Here is a 19,076-nt window from a genome sequence, read left to right as displayed (position 1 = left end):
TTTAAACTTATATTTCTTATTGTGGGTCTTCAAAATAAAAATAAAATACTCATTGTTGCAGAGTGCATTTTAATTCTGTGTTTAGACCATGGGAAGAAAAGAAGCTCAGAGGTTGTGATGAGGAAAGGAGAAGAGAGAATAGCGGTCACGGTACTGAGACTCCATCAGCAGAGAGGCTTGTGATTCAGCGAGCCCGGAGTCTCTAGCGTAGTAACATCAGAGGTAGCCATTTATCTCGGTGAAGCATGCTTCCATATTACTTAAACTTAGTTCTTTAAACTCCCTATATTTTACTTATTTCCAAATAGATGGGTCTTGAGGCTGGCGGTGTAGCTCAGTGCACAAGACCCTGGGTTCAGTCTCCAGCAGCACCCACATTCCCCAAAAAAGGATGCACCTCAGAGAAGCAACTCAGATTGTTTCACATAATTAAGAAGCAGGAAAATATAGTCAGTCTTCTAGTTATTTCCAATATTATTGGAATATTAGTGGCCCATCCCTCCTCTCTGGTTGTTTCTATGTAGTTCAGAAATTTGTTCAAGTCAAGCACAGAATACAAATAATGTATTGAATGTGTGAGTTAGCTGATTAATAATGCTTGCTGAATAATACAGTTTTCTGCTATGTTATTTTCTAGATAATGTACCAGATACAGGTGTCTTACTTAATGCATCTATCATATAAAGTTAATGTAGTGAAGTTAAAATTTATCCTATTCTTGCTGGGCGTGGTAACGCACGCTTGAAATCCCCGCACTTGGGAGGCATAGACAGGAGGATCACGCAGGTTCGAAGCTAGCCTTGCTGGCTTAAGAGACCCTGTTTCCAAATAAAAATATAAAAATAGGTCTGGGAGGGTAGCCCAGAGGTAGAAGGGTTCCATCCCCCCCCAAATTTATCCTATTCTTTCACTGAAACTAGGAATGTTGCTTTTACCCTTCTAAATTTTTTCGGTTATATAAGATACTCCTGATAGCAGAGTGGAGTTTCAGTTTGAGCCCCCCATATGGTTTGTAAGCGTGCTCCTGGCTTCATTGGGAACATGCGTGTCTGTTGGGTCAGCCGCCCGCTGAGATGGCTGCTCTTCTGTCTTGCACAGGCCCGGGCAAGGCTCCTCCAGGACCCCCACCGGGGGCCCCCTTCCAGGGCCCTCCTGGGCCTCCACAGCCATCCATTCTGCAGCCTGGAGCTCAGGTTCTCCCTCCTCCGCCCACCAAGAATGGGCCTGGGGCCTTGCCTCCCCCGCCAGCACCCAGGCAGGATGGACTCCCTGGGCCTGCTCTGGGTTCACAGTACCAGCCCCCACCTCCGCCGGGTCAGGCCCTGGGCACCGCGTATCCTCCGCAGCAGGGTAAGAGGGCAGGGCACGGAGGGAGGCTGTGGGTACCTGGGGAACCAACCCTGAACTGGAAGTCACTTGTTTTTAAAGGGTGGTGGATTAACAGTGTGGAAGAAGCAGAGAAAAGGGAGCTATGGTTGCTCAGTTAATTTCCCGCCTCATTTAAAGAGCTGAACAGTACATGCTTGACCACAGCATGGTGCTGAGTATTATTTCCGGGACTCCGGGTTATCATTTCCTTCTACGTTTTTTCCAAGGAGCCAACTATGTCCCCGCGATGGCAGGCACGCAGCTCTCCTACCCGGGTGGCTTCCCCGCAGGTCCTGCGAGGATGGCCGGTCCCCCGCAGCCCCAGAGGCAGCTGGACCCTGACTCCATCCCCAGCCCCGTAAGTGCCTCCTCTCTCCTGTGGGCCCCTTGCAGGAGAACTCTCCATCCTCTTCTCAGCGCTCTTCCTGGGAGCATCTGTCCTGCCTTGGCTGGAGGGGAGATCTCATCCTGAGAGGCTTCCCTCAGCAGCTGCGCAGGCCTCTCTGAGAGCTGCCTCTGACGGGTGGGCTGCAGGTCACACTCAAGGGCAGGAATGCCGAGGGGGCTGAGGCTGCTTTATACACAGGACTCTTCTACATTTACTTGAGTATAAACTGGAAGGTACAGGATAAAGTACCCAGTGCTTATTACATGATTTGTAGCATGTTAGAAGTTACATTTCAACAACTCTCGTGCCTCCATTTTATTAAGATTCCCAGTAATTCTTTTATTTACTTATTTTTTTTTGAGATGAGGTCTCACTCTATTTCTCAAGCTGGACTTGGACTCCTAGGCTCCCCTGACCCCACTTGGCCTTCTGCATGTCTGGGCCGCAGGCATGACTTACGCCCTATTTTCATGCTTTTATCACCTAACACGTTGGATCATCCCGGTTAAACCAACGCCGGTCCCATTGCACGTGTCCTGATGTTGCATCTGTGTGGTGGCAATGGCGTCCCGGCCTCAGGGCCAGGCCCTGCACTCTCGGGAGGCTCTGGCTCGGCCCCCTTCACTTGCTCCAGCTGGGCTCCTGTCCTGCTGGTGGGTGGTGTTGATGTCTGTCCCCTGAGCTCACAGTCTCCTGAGCTCTTCTTCCACTCCTCCTCATTGCCCAGAGTCTGACATAGACCCTGTGTGGCCATCCCTGCAGCCCCAGGTCACAGTGGACGCCTGGGCCTCCACGACGGCGCCCCTCTGCGCCTCTGGCTTACTCCGTCTCCCGTTGCCTTGGTCTTCTCACCCCTCTCTTGTCCAGTGTCCATCCTATGCTCCATGATGGTAGTCTGCCCTCCGGTTCTCCGCCCTCAGGTCTGCTTCCTGGGAGCTGTGTGTGACCTGAGGAGACTGTGCCGTGCCAGCCAGTGTTGCCTCCTATGACTTACGTGGTTCTGCAGCCTAACTGGACCAAAGAACCACTGGTCAGACTTTAGAAACGCCGATGTCTCCTCCCATGCATTCAGATTTAACAAAGCAGGGTGTAGAGCTGGGTGTGATGGCACAGGCTTGTAATCTCCGTGCTTGGGAGGCTGAGACAGGAAGATGGCACAGGTTCAAAGCCAGCCTCAGCTACTTAGGCTGTCAGCAGCTTAGTGAGACCCTGTTTCTGAATAAAATAAAAAATAGGTCTGGGAGTGTAGCCTGGAGGTAGAAGGCTCCTGGGTTCCACACCCAGTACCACAAAAAAGCAAAAATGAAAAACACGGCAGGGTGTGGGCCGGCAGGGTTGTGTCAAAGCCCCACGCCGCATCTTGTGCCGCATGCATGAGCATCGCCCGAGCCGCTGGCGCTGCCGTTGTCCTGGTGACGGTCATATTTGCCCTTTTCAAAAATCTCACATCATCTCCCTTCCTGACTGTAGTAATGATAACCTAGCCTTGACCTCCCAGCAGCAAAGTGACTCATATCTTCCTGCCACCGTCCGTGGACACTGACTTTGGCTTCTGGACGCCACCCAGGTGCTTGGCCCCTTCCCAGGGCTCTCTCCTGTATTCTCTATCAGCTGCATCATGTCTCTGACTTTCCAGTGTCAGGGGGTCCCTGCCTGGTCCTTGGAGCTGTCCCTCTCTCTTGACACTGGCTCCTCGTGCTCCCAGCATGGTGGGCACCTCAGTACCTGCTTCTCCGGCTCATCCTGACCCCATTGTGGGGCCTGGGTCTCTGAGCCCTGCGATGAGTTTTGGCTACCTAAGGTTTGGGAGGCTCTGCTCTAGGTGACCACCTGTCTCGTGGCTATTCCTAGTCAGGACTTTGCCCTGAAGTCAGACCCCAGCCTGTGTTCTAGCTCCTCACAGCAAAACACCTGGAGTCACCACTGAGCTTAGTCCTGCTCACTGCTGGCCCAGCCAAGCCTCTGCCATCGCCCACCTGAATGGTAGCGAGCGCCCTCGCCTGGTCTCCCCGCCTTGCCCTCTGCACACTGAGCCCAAAGCTCCTTCCAGTTCTGCAGCAAAGAGGCCATGCCCGAAGCAGAGCGCACGGCATGCTTCACGTCACACTCAGAACCCTTGCAGGCACCTAGGGGACTCCCTTCCTGGCCACCCCTGGCTCTTCTGTGCCCCTTCCTCCCCTGCCGCGCCAGCACCTCCGACCTCCTGGCTTCTGCTCTCCTGCTGCTGTGGCCAGCCTCTTCAGCCAGGGGCGCCTGGCCTCTGCACTGACCTGTCCTCTGTGGGCACACCCTTTGCCGAGGGCCTGCAGGCTGGTGTGACTCCGGGCTATAGGACTCAGTGCCTGGTACAGGGCGTGGTGCTCCGGCCCTGCGTCTGCCCACGGGAAGGTTCAGCCTCGGCTTTGCTCCCAACACCTTGAGCAGAGCCTGGAGCAGAGTATGCATCTCGTGTCTCCTGAATGAAGGAGTGAATGAGTGTTAGCAACGAAATCAAGAAGCAGTAGGTCTGTAGCTCATTTAGACCCTTAAAATACACACATACCCATCAGGCCAGCATTTATTTTTACCCTAAAAGAAATGCAATAGCAACACCAGATGGAACCTGTCTGCATTCTTATTACCAGAATAGCATGCTTTTGCCAGCTGAATAATTCTTCCTTCTGGAAAGGGAAATATAAAGTCGTGCTCACAGTCTCCCACTGTGCTCTCAGCCGGTGCAGGAGCTCAGGGGCCCCTGGTGGCGATGCGCCACGCTTTAGAGCAAGGAAACTGGAGCTGGTGCTGAAGTTCCTCACACTCTCTGTGTACACTGGAGGATTATTCAGAAGTTGAACACTGTCACCAGCCAAAATTCACATAATTCTGCTTTAAGCAGCCATCCTATGTGGCTCAGTCTTCTTTATCCTGAGAGATGTCATTGCTCTTAAGAGAATCACTATATTTTTCTTTCCTGATTCTATTTTTTGAAGATTTAAAGAAGTTTATTAGAAAGAAATATAGAAAATAGAAATACAGAAAATAGTTACAGCCCCATGCCAAAATGGCATGAGGGGGGAGGGTGGCCTGGGCCAACTCACCACTCCTCTTCCTGATTCTATTTTAAGAACTCAGAATATTCATAGAAATAGTGTGAAAATAATTCCAGTGGCTCATCTTCTGAAGGAAGAAGTCACTTTGCATTGTCAAGAATCAGCGCGTTAAATTAGGCTTTGCAGCACCAAGTTTCAGAATCACATGACATTTTGGCTCATTGTCCCTGCCCTCCAAACTGGAAATGGAAACCAAGGGTATTCTATCTCAGAGCCACACCCCCAGCCCTTTTTATTTTGTTTTTTGTGGTGCTAGAGATGGAACCCAGGGCATTTCTCTTCTGAGCTACACTCCAGCCCTATTTTATTTTTTACTTAGAAAGGGGATCTTGCTAAATTGCTGAAGGCCTCAATAGTTACTGAGGCTGGCTTTGAAGCTACGATTCTCTTGTCTCAGCCTCTCAAGTGCTGAGATTACAGGTATGCGACACCATGCCTGACTCTTTTTTATTTTTTGTTTTTAAACAGGTATCACTAAGTCACCACATGCTGGCCTCTATTCTGTCTTACTGTCTCAGGCTCTCAAGTACCTTTATTTTATTTCTAATCTTGTTTTTCAAGAACATTATTTTAAAGTAGGTGTGTGTGTGTGTGTGTGTGTGTGTGTGTGTGTGTGTGTTACTAGGGATGGAACTCAGGGGCCTTCTACCTCCAGGATATAACCCTAGACCTGTTTTATATTTTCTTTGGAAATAGGGTCTCACTAAGGCTGGTTTTGAACCTATAATCCTCCTATCTCAGCCTCCCAAGTACTAGGATTACAGGCATGCACCACCACATCCAGTTTCCTAGAGTAGATTTTTAAGAGTTTTAGTGTATTTTGTAACAATTACCAGAACTGCCATGGTAGCTTTTGCTCTTCCTTTTAGTATTACAGCCAAGGCTCAGTTTAGAAATGTGACTCCTCTTAGAGTGCTGTTTCTAGGAGGACAGGCTTTGTCAACTGCAGGCAGGGAATTTACAAACACGCTTCTTGGCTACGTCTGTTGAGGACTGCTGGGTTTACGAGCCATTGGTGTTGAAATGTGTTGCAGGGTTTTTTAGCCCACTTCATAAATGACTGTTGTTTGAGGTAACGACAATAAGTGTCGATAATAGAAAAACTACTCTCACTTTTAATGACCTCATTGGCCTTCTGATCAAAACCAGTGTTTTGGTTTTCCTGCTGAGCTCTGCGCTCTGGGCCTGTGGCTGTTGGTCTCATCTGCCTTACTGCAGTTGTGTTCAGAGCACATTCTTTGTCCTTCATTTACCAACAGTTCAAGCTCCGTAAAATATGGGAGGCAGATGACAAATAGATGTAAATGTGGGCTGGATCTCTGACCCGCGTGCTGGGAGGTCAGGGTGTCGACGCCGGCAGGATGGAGGGAAATGGAGGGGCTGCATCACAGAGCTTGCTGGAAGGCAGTTTTCACTGTGTGTGTGTGTGTGTGTGTGTGTGTGTGTGTGTGTGTGTGTGTGTTACCGGGAATGAAACCCAGGGGCATTCTACCTCTGAGTGACCCCCAGCCCTATTTTCTTATTCTATTTTTGAAACAGAGTCTCACTGAATTGCCAAGGGCCTCACTAAGTAGCTGAGGCTGTCTGCGAACAGCGATTCTCCTGTCTCAGCCTCCCGAATGCTGGATTACAAACTGGGAGCACAAGCGTGCGCCACCACGCCTGGCTAGTTTTCACATTATTGACGATTTCTCTGGGGATGTTAGGAGCTATACTTCCTGCACTCTTTACTCCTCGTCTTCCCCTTTCCTTCCCTCTTGGGTTCCTGTCTTTGTCCCCTCCTCGTCTTCTTTCCGCTATGGAGAGTGGAGGAGGAAGACCATCCTGAGGATTTAGCTTCTCTCTGTAACTCCATAATACTGGAGTTTTCTCATAGCTTTTATTCCTAGACAGTTATAATAGGAAGACATATTTTAAGCTTTACTTTTTATTGGTGCATTATATTTACTTAGTAGTGGGTTCATTATATATTAGCGTACACACACAGCATACTTGTTCAGTCTACTCCCCAGCACCTCCTCCTGCCCTTCCTCCCTGCTCACCTCTCCCTCTACTTACGCGGTGTCCCTTCTACAGAAGGTAGATCTTAGAATGTCTTTACTAAACAATAACAGGATTATTTCCAATTTAGATGGCAAAATTTGGGGAAATTTTGCTCCTGTTAATTTCTATATAATAGTAGAAAAAACTGCACGGGACACTTTCTCTCTTCTGTTGTAGGGGTACAGAGGGGAAAATACAGAAGGGAAACCAGAGATCAAGAGGATTTTGAGGAGAAAAGTTAAGATTTAGGTCACATGTTGTACATAACTTGTTTCTTCTGAATTAATGATTTTTTAGCCTTATAGAGTTTCTTTTGATTATAAAAACTTTTTTTTAAAGCTTCCAAATTTACTTTTCTACCAGAATGATTTTTAAAATGCTTTCTTATGGTTTTCAAAAAACAAGTGAAATAAAATCAGCATTCTCTGAAATGTCAGGGTTAGAGCAGAGCATTATAGAACAGAACTTAGAAACTACTGATCTAAGCTCATGGAATTAATCAAAGAGGGACTGAAGACAGATGGCAGGCTCTTGAGGGGACGTCTGTGTATGTGTGTGTGTGTGTGTGTGTGTGTGTGTGTGTGTGTGTGTGTGTGAGAGAGAGAGAGAGAGAGAGAGAGAGAGAGACAGACAGACAGACAGACAGACAGACAGACAGACACGAGGGCGAGGGAGTGAGTTCTGAGCTCCTGCGTGGGCTGGTGTCAAGGCCTCACCTCACTTGAGCTTGCTTCCTTCTCCAGATCCAGGTGATCGAGAGCGACCGAGCCGCCAGAGGAGGGCAGGTGTACCCCACAAGCACCAGGGGCCAGGTCCCTCCCCTGGTCACGACAGACTGTGTGATTCAAGACCAAGGTAACACTGACAGCGATGTTTCACTGAGGTTTCTCCCAGCTGCTGGCGAAGGCCCAGCACTCGGGCGGCTGTTGCAATGGGAAGCCCCCCGCAGCTGGGAGCAGCCGCCCACCGCCACCCTCAGAAATGGAGGTGCTCCACATCTCTGCTGTGACGGGCCGGCCTGTACCGCCACCTCTCTCCACCTGTCCCCGCAGCAGCCTCCTCGTGGAACCCTGGTTCTGTCCCTCCCGTCCTGTCCATTCTCAAAACCAGAGTTCGAGGGAACCTGGGCTAGACTGAGGCACTCGAGCCCAGCGGTGGCTCACCATGTCACCGAAGCAAACCAGAGGGCTTGAGTGGCCTCGAGAATCCACCAGAACTGCCCTTTGGCGTCTCTGACTCACCACCAGCTGCTGGTCCCACAGGGCCTGCTGTCCAGCCACACAGGCCTCCCGCTGTTGTTTAGCGAGGCTGGCTTCCCAGGAGTTGGCCTGGGTGACCCCTGGCCTCCCGCGAGCTTTGTTTAAATTGTACCTTTATAGCAAGGCCTGCCCTGAAGATATTTAAGGCTGCAGTCGGCCCCACTCTCCGGTCCCCTCTGTCAGAAAGGCTTTGTTTTAGTAGCTTCTGTCATGTTCTAATGTCCCATTAATGTACTGATCCATTGGGCTTAGTTTTTATCATCTGTGACTCCGCAAGCTCATCAGCTCTATAGAGAAGCCCCTAGGTCATTCCTAGAACAGACACCCAACAAACACTGTCTAATAATTACATTCTTTTGGTCCTGATACGTTATAATTTCATCTCAGAACTTTAGACAACTTTTTATAGTGACTTAAAATATTCTTTGTTATAGATTTTAACACTCATGTATGCCATAGAATAAAAGATATTTGGTCAGGAAACAATGTGTAGTAAAAATAGATTATGGTGTTTTTAAATAATATTCTTATTTTTAGTAGAATTTTCACTTCTAAATTTGATTTCCAAGTTTAGGAAAAAAGCAGAGTCAAAGTGGAACTGTATTTAACAGTCTCCCTGATAGTTTGAAATGGGCACAGATGTGGCAAGCAGATGCATTGGCAGGAGAGGAGGAAGAAGGAAGAATGTGGCCCGGGCTTGTCCTCTCATGTCTCTGTGCCTCTTTGCTTTATAGCTTTCTTTGAATCTAAAGATTGCTCAAGTCAAAGACCCAGCTTATGGAAAATAGTACTAGCAGTTAAAATATATTTTATATCCTTGTAGTAGAATTTAGAGTATTTTATTTTGCAAGAAGTTATAGTGTCCTAGGATATAGAGTGCAGAATTTCATACTACTTTTTCATCTAAGAAATGGAGACAGTTGCAAGTTAGGCGGTGCAGTATCCAGGTGCGCAGTAGGAGATGCTTAGCTGTCTGTGCAGATCGTGTTCTCACCAGATTGTGTGCCCTCTGATGTCCCAGGCAACGCTAGTCCCCGCTACATTCGCTGTACCACCTACTGTTTCCCGTGCACGTCGGAGATGGCCAAGCAAGCTCAGATCCCACTGGCTGCCATCATCAGACCCTTCGCCCCGGTGCCTTCAAACGAGGTAGGCATGCTGAGCAGCCCTGGGGCTCAGGTCACCAGGTCCACATTCTTCTTTGGTCACTATTTTCTTATATTATTCTGTATTATAAATGGGAAGCTGGAATGCACTTATGTGATGCAAAAGCCTCTGGTCATTCAATCCCTGGGGAAAAAAAGTACCACAAGCTGTACTATTTGGCATCCTAGACCCCGAGCACTGCTGGGCTGGGTGGTGTGGCCTCCTGTTTGCAAATCAAGGAATACATTCAGTATTTACCGTACTTACTTTGAACATGTTCTCTTTTGCCGTGGTCCAGAAATTTAGTATAATGCTTACAAACCTTTAAAATCTTTCTCTTTTAAAATCACAGTACTTAAGCCAGGCGTGGTGGTGCACACTTGTAATCCCTGCACTTGGGAGGCTGAGACAGGTGGATCACACAGGTTTGAAGCCAGCCTCAGCTACTTAGTGAGGCTCTTAGCAACTTAGTGAGACCCTGTTTCCAAATAAAATATAAAATAGGGCTGGGGGTATAGCCTGGAGGTAGAGAGCCTGGGTTCCATCCCAGTACCACAAAATTAATAAATAAATAAATAATAATCAGTACTTAAACTGGATGAGGTACAGCAATACGTGTTGATAAGGAGACCTTGCTATATAACATGGGTGTGTGTCTTCAACAGTAGATTAACTCAGAGCATGTGCAGCCGTTTCAGTATTATGTGATGAACAATTTCAAACATAAAGAAACATGAAGGAGTGTGTGGAGCATCTCCACGCTGCCTCCTGTGCTGCTCTTACCAGCTAGCTATGCTTCTCTGTCACGCTGTGCGTTTCCTTCCCAGTGCATTTCAAGGTAAGGTACACTTCGCTTGAGTGCGCATGCCATTCACTAATGTTCTACACTTGCTCACAGGTATTTTTTCCTTGTGAGGCAAAAAAATCATTTAAAATAAAATATACATGTCTTAAAGTAAATGTTCAGAGGTTTTTTGCTTGGTTTGACTTGGTTTGGTATTAGGGATTGAAACCAGCGGCATTCTACCTCCCAACTACACCCCCAGCCCTATTTTATTTTATTGGTTTTATTATTATTATTATTATTATTATTATTATTATTATTATTATTGAAACTAAGTTGCTAAGGGCTTCACTAAGTCGCTGAGGCTGGCTGCAAACCTGTCCTGGCCTCCCAAGTACTGGGATTGCAGGTGTGCGCCACCACGCCCAGCCGCTCGTTGACTTTTCACAAGTGCATTTCCCTGTGCAACCTGCACTGTCATGGCCACCCTGGGAAGTCCACTTGTGCTCCTCTGGCCAGCCCCCTGCTTACAGCCTCCCTCCCCTGACACCTACTGTTTGGATGATTTCCATGATAGGCGTGTCCTGCTGTCGTGGTATGCACAGAGTGTGCAGTCTGGGCAAGTTTTAGGAAGTGGCCTAGCAAGTTTTAGGAAGTGGCCTAGTGTTGCTATCTCTGTGGCCTGTTTCTCTTTACTGCTGACTAGCAGTCCACCACTTAGATGTGCGAGCTTGCTTACCTAGCCCTTTATCAATGGGCACCTGGGCTCTTTCTCTTTTTGATTGTTGTAAACAAAGCTGCTGTGTGCAGCCCTCAACAAGACTCCCCAGAGACATACATTCATTTCTCCAAAGTTGATTCCATGATCGAATGCAGGCCCATGGGCTACATTCTTGTTTAGTTTTATAAGAACCCCAGACTGTGTCTCAGAGTAGCCGTGCCGCCCTCCAGTCCCCTCTCCACCTGTCGGAGAGGGGGTCTCGGTGTCCTCTCCAGTCGTTGGTGCTGTTTGCGGTTTAACTTTAGCAATTACGGGGTGTGTGGTACCAGTGAGGTATATGTTTTATTTCTATGTTTGTGCTTTGAAAAAAATTGAAGCTCACAAGTGAACAGAGAATATTAGAATATTTGTGGGCACACCACCATATTAGCAGTTGTCAATATTTGTCATGTTTTGCTTACAATGGCTTCTTTAAAGAATTAGAACTTCATAGGTGCAAAGTCCCCTTAATCAGGCTCACCCTTCTCTCTCACCTCCCTTCAAGTACTGAGATCACAAGCATGTGCCACCACGCCCAACCGGGCTACAATAACTTTTGTTTTTATTTATTTATTATTTATTTATTTATTTATTTATTTATTTATTTATTTCTGGTGGTACTGGGGGTGGAACCCAGGGGCATTCTACCTCCAGGCTACACTCCCAGACCTATTTTATACTTTATTTGGAAACAGGGTCTCACTAAGTTGCTGAGAGCCTCAGTCAGTAGCTGAGGCTGACTTCGAACCTGTGCGACCCTCCTGTCTCCACCTGGGATCACAATAACTTTAAGTGAGACATGGACGTTCAGAAGATGAAAGCAGCAGAGAACCCAGCCGGGCTTCTCCCTCTGCCGCCTTCCCTTGTCGCATCCCAGGCTGCCCCTGTGGCTCCTCTTAGAAATAAGATGTGCGTCTGCCAGCAAGCAAGCATCCATCCTCGACAGATCAGCGTGTAAGTGGCAGTGCAGCGAGCACACAGTCCGCTTCTCTTTTCAGCTAATAGCCTGGCGCTCATTAGCTGCTGCTGTCTGTGGAGCTGCCTCCTTCTTGAGAACAGCAGCAAAGTATAGAGTATCAATAGGAAGGCGCTGCTGTAGCTACCTCCATGCTGCACACATGCTTTAGAAACAGACACGAACCCTACAGCCCTTGCTGTGAACATGGCGGGAGCCATTGCCCGGCAGGACTGCCACAGCCACGCTCCCAGCCCACGCTTCTGGCCAGTGGAGCTCTGCAGACCAGGGCAAGACCCAGGCAGCAGGAGGAGAACAGCACACCTGCAGGCCGCAGCACCACCGCGTAGCACTGGACGACTGGGGTGTATCCCTCCGCAGTGTCCGTGGCTGCTCCAGGCCACGGTGGTGGACTTGCGGGCTCCCCATGACACACCATCTATTTAGAGACAAGGACACTGAGACACAGAGATAGAACACTGTTGGGCTCAGCGGCTACGAGGTAGCAGAGCTGGGATCTGAGCACGAGCCGCGGGCTCCAGAACTCTCCACTAGACTGCTGAGCGGTCTGTCTCATTCTCTCATCACTCAGCTTTACCTCTTCAGCTCACATTCTCACATCTAGGTGTCTCTCCGAAACCTCTCCTTGGCACCTCATAGAAACCGTGTTCATCCTTCCACATATAAATAAACGGCACTATCATCTGGCTCAAGCTAGAAACCAGAAACTAGATAATTAGTTAATAGAAAACAAAGGACATGTTGGTTTTTAGATACATATAACCTAATAATCAAAGAAAGAAGTTTTCACGTGTCTTTTAATTGAATGAATACTGTTGTCCTCCCTACGAGTGGCATTTTAATTATTTCCCCCAAGAGTAAATGACTTGTCTACTTTCATGTTTGTAAGATGCTGGGACTTGATGGCATTATCTGACTAACATTGCCGCCGTTACTGTGATGTAAAGGCTTTCCAAACAGTGTCCTGATTTGGCATCTACCAAAGGGATTTACTCAGTACTTTTTTTAAAGTTGGTCCCATTGTTTGACAGAACTTTTCTGAGCTACTATTGTGTTAGCAACATTGTAAAATAACCCTTGGCCAAGCAGCTCTTGGCAGAGAACACCCCTACAAGTTTGCTTTGGAGATGGGTGCTGTTTCCATGGCAAACCTGGGTCATCATTGCTTAACACGCCGGACCTCTCACCATAAATTTCAGCTTTTAAATAATTTTAAGTAGTCTTTAATTATATGTTCAATATAATTAACTTTGAGATATTTTTTGGCAAGTGTTCTTAGCTTATATTGTAAGCTTTTTTGATTGTATATTTAAGCTATGCTTTAGTCTTTGATTCTGGGTTTTTTTTTTTTTTTTTTTTTGGTGGTACTGGGGTTCCTGGAAGCCCTTCTACCTCTGGGCTACACTCCTACACCTATTTTATATATATATATTTTTTTTTTAATTTTTATTTTTTATTGGTGCACTGTATTCATACATCATAGTGGGATACAAACTTTTGTAGACATACATGCACACATTGCCCAGTCAGCCCCCACCCAATCCCCACCCCATTCTCTCCCCATCCCTCCTTCCCATGCTTGGCTTAGTGGTTGACATCTAGTATTATAGCAATTTATCCAAAATTAAAAATGATAATTTCACATAACAGTTTCATTTGTCTGATACCAAGCTTTTGATGACTTAAAGATAACATTTCAATATTTCTTTTTGCTTTCTTTCTTACCAGAGAATATTTTTTTCTATTTTTTTAGGTGAAACTATCATATATTTATATATTTATTTTTCAGAAAAAAAATCTATCCTAATATGGAATATGGACTCTATATACCCCAAACGATCTTGAAAAAGAACAAAGCTAGAAGATATATATTTTCTGATTTCAAACCATATAAAGCTACAATAATTGAAACAGTGTAGTACTGTTCTAAAGGCAGATATATAAACCATTGGAGTTAAATAAAAGCCTAGAGCTAAATTCTCCCCTATATTGTCAAGTTATTTTTGACAAGGTTTCCACGAACATTTGGTGGTAGAAATAATAATCTTTTAACTAAATATTGTTGAAAAATAATACTTACATGGAAAAGAATAAAATTGGACCATTACCTAATCCCATATACAAATATTAACTCAAAATAGATAAAAGACCTAAATATAAATCTTAAGACTATAAACTTTTAGAAGAAAATCTGGGTCATAAAACCTCACAACATTGAAATTGGCAGTGATTTCTTGGATGTGATTTCAATGGCACAGGCAACAGAAGAGTATACAAACTCCATAAAAAATAAAAAAATATTGTATATCCAAAGACAATGTAAACAGAGTTAAAAGTTACTGATAGAATGGGATAAAATATTTCCAAATGCTATATCTGAAGGTATATTAATATTCCAACTAGAAATCCTAAAAATTAACAACAATAAAGGCAAACAATACAACTTAGAGATAGGTAAAAGACTAACATAAATAATGAATCTCCACAGATAACCAATCTTAGTTGTCTGTTGGATGGAAAATCTTGTTTCTCTGGTTCTGGTGTGTGTTACCTATTTCTTCTTTGTAGTTAATCTCTTCGAGTATTTTCTCTAGCGCTGGTTTTGAAGACATAAATTCCTTCAGTTTCTGTTTGTCGTGGAAGCTTCTTATTTCTCCATCTAATTTGATAGAAAGTTTTGCTGGATAGGAAATTTTTGGCTGGAAGTTGTTTTCTTTCAGAGTTTGGAATATGTTACTCCAAGCCCTTCTGGCTCTCATGACTTGGTTTGGGAAGTCTGGAGTGATTCTAATTGGTTTGCCTCTGAATGTCACTTTGCCCTTTGTTTTTGTTGCCTTTAAGATTCTCTGCTTGGCTTCCACATTGGTCATTTTGACAATTATGTGGCGTGGGGATCCTCTTCTCCGATCCTGTCTAAAGGGAGTTCTATAAGTTTCCTGGACCTGTGTATCAACCTCTTGCTCTATGTTTGGAAAATTTTCTGCTATTACTTCCTTGAAGAGATTGTTGATCCCTTTGGTTTCACTTTCTTTTCCCACCTCTATTCCAATTATTCTTAGGTTAGCTCTCTTAAAATGGGCCCATATTTCTTCAATGTCAGATTCCTGCTGTCGGATATTTTTTTCTAGATTAGAAACTATGCGTTCATTTTTGGAATGATCATCTTCTAAGAGTGAGATTCTGTTCTCCATGTGGTCTAATCGGTTGTTCATGCTTTGAATTGAGGCCTTTACTTCATTAATTGCATCCTTTATCTCTTTTTGGCTCTCTCTGAATTCTTTTCGAAGCACCTCTATTATTTCTACAGTTATTTTCCTGATTTGATCTTCTAGAAATCTCTGATTTTCTGTTTTATCGGGTTCTGATGTTGTGAGGTTGTGGGCATTCATTGCTCCAGTGTTATTCCTCTTTCCCATGATTTCGGAAGTTTGTGCCTTCTCTGGGTTCTTCCCTTGGGTCACTATGACTTCGCTTAAGGTGCTCTGGATCTCGAGTCTGTGGTATCTCAGACCCCACTACTCCTTTACTGGGTTGTATCACAGAGTCTCTGACCCAGGGGGTCGATAGAGGCTGCTTTAGACTATGGGGGGTGCCAGGTTGCACGTTCTCCTATGGTGTGATATCTCTGCCACCGCCACTCCCCCACTGGGTCAAGTCCCAGGGAGTACAGTACTGGGATTTCTCCTCTGTGGCCCGCAATTTGACTCACTGTTCTTGAGTACGCAGATGTAGCTATACTGGACTCAGTGAATTCACTGCTGCTGCCGCCGGTGGCAATATGGCGCTGCTGCCACGCCCTCGGCCGTGAGGCTGGCTTATTTCTTCTTGGTTTTGAGTTCCACTCTGAGTCCCTGCAGCGTGTGCTGAGCTCAGCCACTGGGAGCTTTAGGTGCTCCCTGCGCTGAAAGATCCCGCCTGGCTGTTCCGCATCGGCTCACCTCGGCTTGCTGTGGCCGTCCGGTGAATTTGCCAGTGCCGCCGGCAGTATGGCGCTGCTGCCGCGTCCTCGGGCGTGAGGCCGGTGTATCTCCTCTGTGGCTCTGAGCTCTGTTCTCAGTCCACTTTCTCTCTGGAGCTTGGTGATTTTTTTGTTTCTCTGGTGATGGTGTTTTCTGGCTATGAAAGGCGCTGATTTTGTGGTAATGGAGATTGGTTGTTGGCGGGGCTCTTAAGCCCCGCTTTTCTCGGTCCCCTATTTTATATTTTTGAAACAGGGTCTCTTACGCCAGCGCGGCTGGTTTCGAACCTGTGCGATCCTCCTGTCTCCGCCTCCCAAGCGCGGGGATTACAAGCATGCGCTACCACACCCGGCAATCCTGTATTTTAGGAACTAAGGAGAAAATCTATAGATTCAAAGTATAGAAGGATTAAAGCCTGTGACTAATTTAATTTTGCATTTTCTTTCTCTGAAATAGGGAGCTTTTATATTGCGTGGAAGTGCATATGTCTAATTATACATGCATCAAGTAATTTCACCTCTAAACCAGATGGTAGAAGCTTTTACTCCATCTGTGGCTGGACTCAGGAATCTCTGTATATATTTTTAGACTATGCAGGGATATAATAAAGTAATTTGTGTGCTTATTGAACTGTCAGTGATAAAGTTTTGTCCAAGACTCTAAATCTCATGATTGTTAATTCCCCCGCTTTGTACCAGGACCGTAACTTTGGGGATATGGAGAGGAGCGGGCACAGTTCCTCTCAGCTAGGACTTAAGATTTGCAAGCAAATAGCTGTTTTTTCCTGTGTAAAAAGGCTGTGCTGAGAAAGCCTTGCTCTGCAGAGTCTGGGTTCAGAGATTCTCAGCTGAGGTCTAAAGCTGTAAATACAGGAGTCTGTCCTGTTAGCAGCTACCTGTCTAGTTCTTTTGTCTTAGCAATTGACTCTTCATATTCTGATAGATTCAGTAGATATGAAGGTGTGTGTGTGTGTGTGTGTGTGTGTGTGTGTGTGTGTGTGGTGTTCTGCATCCAAGCTACACCTCCAGTCTGATTTTATTCTTTATTTTGAAATAGTGTCTTTCTGTGTTGCTGAGGACCTTGCTAAGTTGCTGAAGCAGGCCTCGAACCTGCAATCCTTCTGTTTAGCCTCCCAGATGCTGGGATTACAGGAGTGTGTGCCACAACACCTGGCAAGAAGAGTACTGGGAAGGGCTAGGGAGTGGACACGGAAGGCCAGCACCATCAGAACAAACGCAGCCCCAGTGCGTCCCATCAGGAGCCCTGCACACCCACTGCTGGGCTTGGGGTGGGCTTTGAGCCAGTCTTCCTGCCTGAGGACACTGCTTCTCACTGCATGGGAGGGGACTGCTGCCCTGAATGGCGGCTTGGGTCGTGATGACCGTGATGACCGTGTGCCGCTCACCTTCTTAGGCGGAGAGCCGTGAGTGAAGCAGGGTTGGCCCACTTCTGTAGCTGAGGAAGCTGCACATTCCAGGCTGCTGCTGGGATGCCTGCCTGCCAGCGCTGAGCCCCGCAGCCCCCGGCCCTGGATGAGCTTGCTGAGCCTTTACTTGGCCAGACCCTGAAGCCCTCTCCTGTTTTGTTGCTAGCTTCAGCAGTGCGCCCTTTGCTTCTGCAAGCCTGTGAATTACCTTTAAATGTCCTTCTGATGCTTTTTGCCATAACTGAATTCATTGTGGGGGCTTGCAGCACAGGTCTCAGTTGGTAAATGGGCTCTTGCAGGGTGCTGTAGACGTCTAGGCACTAAAGACAAAGGAAACCAACCCAGAAAGGTGGTCGATTCCTGAGTATTTTTAAAATAGGCCCCTAAATTTTGCTCTAGGCATAGAGGCCTTACCTGTGCCAGGTCAGCTGCTGGATATACAGATAAACATATTGCCTACAAAGCAGAAGCTTTTTTCCCTTCTTGGCTATTTTGCTTCATGGTAATTTCTAAGTCTCTGGTCTAACTTCCATGTCTTTGATCTATCTCGAGTTGACTCTTGTGCAGGGTGAGAGGTAGAAATTTAATTTCATTTTTAATAAATGGTTAACCAGTTTCTACAACACTACTTGTTAACAAGGTGATCTTTTCTCCAGTGTATGTTTTTGACATCTTTATAAAAAATCAGTTGGTGTAAGTATGTGAATTTGTTTCTGTTATCTTCTATTCTGTTCCATTGGTCTATGTCTATTTTTGTACCAATACTATGCTGTGTTTTTTTTTTTTTTACTGCAGCTCTGTAGTATAATTTGAAATCAATCATGCCTCCTGAATGATTCCTAAAATTATTTTTCAATGAAAGCTTCAAATTTCTGATTTATTTTAAAAGTGTGTGTCATAATCCTAAACTATATGGTCATATTTTAAAGCGTTAGCAAAAAAAAAAGTTAGAAAAATAAAATGTACTTTCTTAAATAGAAGCAGAGTGGTGAATATAACATTTAAAGAGCCGTGTTGTCTGAAGTTACTTTGGAAACTGACTCTTACCCCTGAAGGGTTCTGGTCATTCTCATTACCGTGCTATGAAAAGGTCTGGCAGCTGAAGAACAGGACAGTGTCCCTGTTTAGACCCATGTCCTCACACTGAAACCAACTGATGGGAGAGCTGCATTTGTCAGGGTGAAGGTTGTTAGAATCCTATTTTAGGCTACAGTTTAGAAGCTAAATGTACCAAGCTTGTTTCCTCAGTCAAGAAAATCATTCATGTAAATCATAATTTCTATCAAGTGAGGAATAACTTCAGGAGAAGCAAGAAGGAAAAATGAAACACCCTGCCGTGGTAACAGTCAGTGGCCGTGAGAGCGAGATAGGACCTTCAGCTGCCGCACAAGCTCCTCAGCGGGGACCATCTGAGAGCATCCCTATCTCCGTCTCCACCACTCTTAAGACCTGCATTTTCTCAAATTTCAACATTTCTAAAATAGAAGTATGTCTTACTAACAAAGATTTCTTAGCATCATGCAATGTTCTGGAAGCACAATGCTTCTTAGAATTGATGGGTTTGGGAATCAGTGAAATTCACTATTGTCCTTTGCTCAGAACTCTGGGTTAGTCAAGTTTTGTGGATACTTAGATAACACAAGGGCTTAGAGCAGGCATGTCAAACTGTGGTGATCAAATTGGAGAAAGGCAGATGTTCTAAAGTTTTGTGTTTGCAAGCAAGTTTCCTGGGCATCGAGTTCTCATTGACTAAAAGGCCAAAAAGAAAAATTTACCAGCAAATTCTATTTTTACAAAGGAAGGAAAGTAGAAAAAGAAAACCCAACAGAAACTTTAATTTGGGATTGTCTGTCTGATGGAGGTCTGGAATGACACTCA

The 19,076-nt window shown here is 45.7% G+C and overlaps 1 protein-coding gene across 3 annotated transcripts in view; it reads left to right on the top strand.

Annotated features, from left to right (window-relative positions):
* Positions 1-19,076, top strand: part of SEC24D (SEC24 homolog D, COPII coat complex component) — a gene marked incomplete at both ends in the record, with an annotated part of 66,919 nt that overhangs the window by 12,216 nt on the left and 35,627 nt on the right. For 2 of the 3 annotated variants that reach the window (XM_080697619.1, XM_080697617.1), the window contains 4 exons: positions 1,099-1,350; positions 1,596-1,726; positions 7,632-7,743; positions 9,169-9,296. In XM_080697619.1, the coding sequence (XP_080553745.1) occupies positions 1,099-1,350; positions 1,596-1,726; positions 7,632-7,743; positions 9,169-9,296 (623 nt within the window). The remainder of the gene's footprint in view (positions 1-1,098; positions 1,351-1,595; positions 1,727-7,631; positions 7,744-9,168; positions 9,297-19,076) is intronic. The other variant, XM_080697618.1, reaches the window with a different exon arrangement.

The sequence above is a fragment of the Muscardinus avellanarius genome (genome assembly GCF_963383645.1).
Source record: "Muscardinus avellanarius genome assembly, chromosome: 6".
In the NCBI taxonomy this organism is placed as follows: domain Eukaryota; kingdom Metazoa; phylum Chordata; class Mammalia; order Rodentia; family Gliridae; genus Muscardinus; species Muscardinus avellanarius.
This window is presented reverse-complemented; position numbering and strand designations above follow the sequence as displayed.